The 4707-nt window shown below is 53.3% G+C and overlaps 1 protein-coding gene across 1 annotated transcript; it reads right to left on the bottom strand.

The window, feature by feature from the left end:
* Positions 1–1005: 1005 nt before the first annotated feature.
* LOC133930528 (endoglucanase 16-like) lies at positions 1006–4296 on the bottom strand. The gene is made up of 5 exons (XM_062377186.1): positions 3776–4296; positions 3439–3651; positions 2849–3049; positions 2052–2306; positions 1006–1921 (listed from the first exon to the last, which is right to left on the bottom strand). The coding sequence occupies exons 1-5, from the start codon at positions 4058–4060 to the stop codon at positions 1199–1201; spliced, it is 1677 nt and encodes a 558-aa protein (XP_062233170.1). The 5' UTR covers positions 4061–4296; the 3' UTR covers positions 1006–1198.
* Between the last annotated feature and the right edge of the window lie 411 nt (positions 4297–4707).

The raw sequence follows: 4707 nt of genomic DNA, 5'->3' as shown, positions 1-4707 counted from the left end.
GCTTGCTTTGGATTGCATCTTCCGCCGGAGTTGTAAGCCGATTTATTTCCTTTTCCAGCTACTTTGCCTTTACACGTGAGGAATTAATCTGTTCGGGTTGTTTTCACGTGGAAAGAAGTATTACTGCTACTGCTCATTGTTGCTTGCTGCCCTAATTACCTAAACCGTGAGTTGATCTGCTGTGGTTGGTTGCCGCTGTTCCTGAAAGTCCTGAGATCAACTTGATTCACTAGCACTGCTGTGAGGTCATTTTTTTAATCCCCTGGATGATATTTTGGCCGAGATATATTTGGTGCCGTGAAATAGAGTGAAAATCGGACATGGTAAGCATGTGCTCATCAGCTTTTGTTTGATAAATGTACAAGTTTTATGTTCTATTTCACAGAACCACCAATATTTTGTGCTTCTATCTTAAGAAACTACAACTTTCATGTCTTATTTCGAACAAGCCCGAAGTGAGAGATTAATTTGTATGAAGAACAGTGCGACATTAATGATGTCTTATAGCCCCATTATTTGTTCACCACAGACTGAAACTCTGCTTGAATGGAGCTGATGACAAATTTGCTTGCATAGTTGCATGGCACTCTGACAGTATCGTCTTTTCATATATCTCGTGGCATTATTCTTTTAGACACGGAGAGGACATGAAATTTTCATATCAGTAGTGACAAAGCAAGTGGCAAAAAAAAACAAGAAGGGAGATGCTCATCATAAGCTACGGTTGAAAAATGGCCACTTTCAGTACACCAAGCACGCCCTTTTCCTGCTGGTATTAAACTTGCAGCTGAAATAGTTTTCTGCTTTGCATCGTCTCAGCGAAAAGCTAGACGCATTCCAGATCTATTTTTTGGGCGATATATTTACTCAGTACTCGGCAGAATATCAGATTGGTGGTGCTTCGCTGTGCTGAAATTGTTTGGTGTTCTTTACCAGATTCTGTGATCATTTGTGTGCATGAACTGCAATAATTTGAAAGGCAAAGCGAGCACATAACCACTGGAATAAACTAACTAATACATTATTATTTTTTCTCTTATATTTATGGGGAGGTACATTTGATTTTCAAATACCCCCCTCCCTTCTTTTTTCCTCGTGTACAACTCGATAATTTTCTGTGAAGAGTGGCTTCACACTTCACATCTAGAAAGAATGAACAAAAGAATAGGGGTAAAATTGTACAATCCCCCCGTATCCACTATATATTTACACGTTGGTCCGTGGCAGGACTATTGCTATTTTCTGGCTGTGATTGTTGTGTCGACGTGGACTCGTGCCGGGCCAGCCTGTTGAGCATGGCGAACATGCCGACCATGGGAGCGGTGTTGTACGTGCACGCCTCCGTCTGCATGTAGTTCTCCCGGTGGTCCCTGAACCGGTCGCGGCGGTCGGGGCCGCCGACGATTGCGCCGACGACGACGTTGGGGTTGGCGCCCTTGCGGATGAACCAGTCGTCGAACCCCTGCGCGCAGCCGATGAACTCCCTGCTGTGCTTGTACGGCACGATGGACGCGGCGCGGTGGTGCACCCGGGCCGGGTACCTGGCGCCGTACCCGACCAGGTAGCTCATCCCGCGCGGGTTGCTCCCCAGCACGTAGTCCACCTGGGACCTGGCCAGCGCGAACACCTCGCCGGCGCCCGCCGCCTCGCCGCCCGCGCACGTGACGACCGCCGCTGCCTCCGCGCCGGCGTTGTTCAGGTAGTCGGAGTAGGCGGACAGGAGGAACGCCGCGTTGGTCACGTACTGCATGTTGTTCCACTGCCGCACGTAGAGCATCCCGCCGGGGCTCCGCTCCACGTTGGCGTCCGCGCCGCCGGCCGCGTTCTTGCCGAGGCACGAGCACACGTAGTGCTCCGCCTTCGCCCTGTACTGCTCCAGCGTCTCCCTGTGGCGCGCCGAGTGCTCCCCCCTGAGCAGCAGCTGAAACGAAATAATGACACGTACTTCGGTTAGCAGCCATCTCTTGTCTCGCGGTTCATGATCAGGTCGTGACAGACAGAAAAACAGACAGTACTGTATCGTCGTGTCGTGAGCTTGTCTATATACGTACCCTTGCAGCGAGGATCTGGACGCCGGCGTACTTGACGTCCCAGCTGAACTCGGTGATGGCCCAGCCCGTGCCGCCAAAGCCGTCGGCGTTGTCGACGACGTAGTCGAGGTAGCCGGCGCGGCCGGTGGCGCGGTGCAGCCAGAGCGCGGCCCAGAGGAGCTCGTCGTGGTAGCCGCTGACCGACGCGTAGTAGCTCTTCACCTCGGCGATGCTGCTGTCGTACTTGGCCCGGTATTTGTCCGCAAATTCGAACAGCTGCAGTACCAAAAAGGTACAGTTAGTATCAGTAGCTAGCTGGATGATCAGTGTCTTGACCCCACTATTACAGTACTAGTATTATTTTTAGCTGGCCAACTAAACTAATTCTCCTCTGGGCTCTCTGGTTACAATGATCAAGGATAATCATCGTTGCATCGTTGTAATGACAGGATTTTTGCTGGGGACAACGTGTGAACGTAGTTTCTCGTGTCACGAACTATCCTAACCTAACACTGACAGTAACACGCTACGTATAACGGGAAACTTTTTCTGTGGGTCCCACTTCGGTCTCTCCGTACCGACGGAAACCTCGCACGATTCAAACCCCCCTTGACTCGCCGTCACGTTGACAAGTTGGCACGTGCGTCAGACAAAGGGTAACACGGCTCCAATGTGAACCAGGAGACGAGAAAAAAAACCCGTCCCGTTTCATACCGGGGTTCCAAGACGATCAGATTCCACACGCCAGTAATTAGTCTAGACTAATTACACGGGAGCAGTAACTAATCAAGATTACCAGTGTTAATTATTGGCGGTACCTGCTGGGCGTGGTGCAGGAGGAGGTGGGCGTAGTGCGGGTTTCTCTCCCGGAACACCATGGACGCGGCGGCCATGGCTGCCGCGGTCTCGCCGGCGACGTCGGAGCCCGGGCGGTCGCGGTCGACCTTGTACGCCTGCCGCGACGTCGTCATGTCCTCCGGCCGCTGCCAGCAGTAGTGGTCCGTGTCGCCGTCGCCCACCTGGATGCACGCACCTCGGTCAATCATTCGATGAGCTAGCTCCATCGCATTGTCAAAGCCGCCGAAATCGGTCGGGGGAAAGAAAAAAGAAGAAGAAATATTCCTAATCCATGTGGAAACACAATCATGGAGCGTGTGAGATGTGCGCGTTTCAAACCGCAGCTTGTCCTCTAGCACCACCTAACAAATGTTCCTTCCTGTTTCTTTTTTTTTTCTACATTTTTTCCTCTGCCAACCGCAACCAGTTGCGCATGTTGGTCTCTCTGACTCAAATCAGCTCGATTGTTTATTAACCGACTGATTTGACCGATGACGGTGGTAGAAATTTGGTGGCGAATAAGAGAGTGATTAGCTGGTAGTGTTGCTGGTAAATGGTAGTAATTAATTACCTCGGCCCAGAGCTCGTCGGGCTTGGTGTGCGCCTTGATGAAGTAGTCGGTGCCCCACTTGATGGCCTCGAGCGCGTGTGCGAGCTCGCCGGCGTCGGCGACGTCGGCGCCGTACTCGATGAGGCTCCAGGACAGCATGGTGACCGTGAACGCCATGGGCAGGCCGAACTTGACGTGGTCGCCGGCGTCGTAGTACCCGCCCACCAAATCCACCTGACCAGATTCAGACATCGAGATGAACGCATCGTCAGTCGTTTGTCGTCGCGAGCGAAAGAGCGGAGATTCAATTGTTTTCTGGAAGCGTTGCATGATCTCTAGGTGTCTGCGGTGCACGTACTCCTTTCTCGAGGCCGTCGGTGAGGCCGGAGTGGTCGCGCCAGGCGACGCGCTGGCCGTGCGGCAGCCGCCCCGACCGCTGCGCCTCGAAGTAGAGCAGGCTCTTCCGCAGCGCGTCCCCGTAGTCATGCCCCCCTCCCGCGGCCGCAGGCCCCGCCGCCGACTCGGCGTTCGCCAAGAGCGCTGAGGCAAAAAGAACCGCGACCGCGAGAACCTCCCCGAGCCGGCCCGGCCGGAGCCACAAACCAGCGGCCGCCGCAGTGGCGGTTGCGCTCCTCCTCGTCATCACCGCTCAAGTGATACTGATCAGCTCCTACCCGTCTCGGGAGCTTCGCATGTATCAGCCTCCGGCGGCTGGCTGCCCTGATGCCGTACTCGGAGCTCGTCGGAGTACGTAGGATCGGTCGAGCTGTCGGTACGTGTGCGTACGTAGCAGGTAGCACCCGTCGGTTGTTGGATGGATCGACGGGGGCGGGAGGAGTCGAGTGTGGTGGTCTGTCTAGTCTGCGGGGGGCGCAGGTTCCTTTTATGCGCGCGCGCGGGGGCGAGGGGTTGGCAGAGTGGAGCCGAGGTGGGAGTGTCCAGCTCCGCCCGCGTTCCGCGTTGAACCGAGCGGGCGAGTGGGGTTGGTCTTGGGTTAGGTGACTTGGCGGTTGGGGCCCATTGCGTGGGGGCGCCGGAATATATAAAACGGGAAGGGGATCAAATAACGCATGGTAGCTGGAGTGCATGAAGGAGCAACAGCGGAAATATAACTCCGTATCTACTTAGGGTTTGTTTCATTTGGAGATTTTAAAAATCAATTTATAAAATTTGGATTGTGAAAAATTGGATTGTAAAAAGTTAGATTGTGAAAAGCTTTTAGATTGTGGATTCTAGAAAACTTTGATGGACAGTTTAGTAAAATGGCTTTCACAATCTATCAAAAGCTGA

The sequence above is a fragment of the Phragmites australis genome, chromosome 10 (assembly GCF_958298935.1).
Source record: "Phragmites australis chromosome 10, lpPhrAust1.1, whole genome shotgun sequence".
Lineage (NCBI taxonomy): Eukaryota > Viridiplantae > Streptophyta > Magnoliopsida > Poales > Poaceae > Phragmites > Phragmites australis.
The sequence above is the reverse complement of the archived record's forward strand: the minus strand, read 5'-3'. Positions and strand labels throughout refer to the sequence as shown.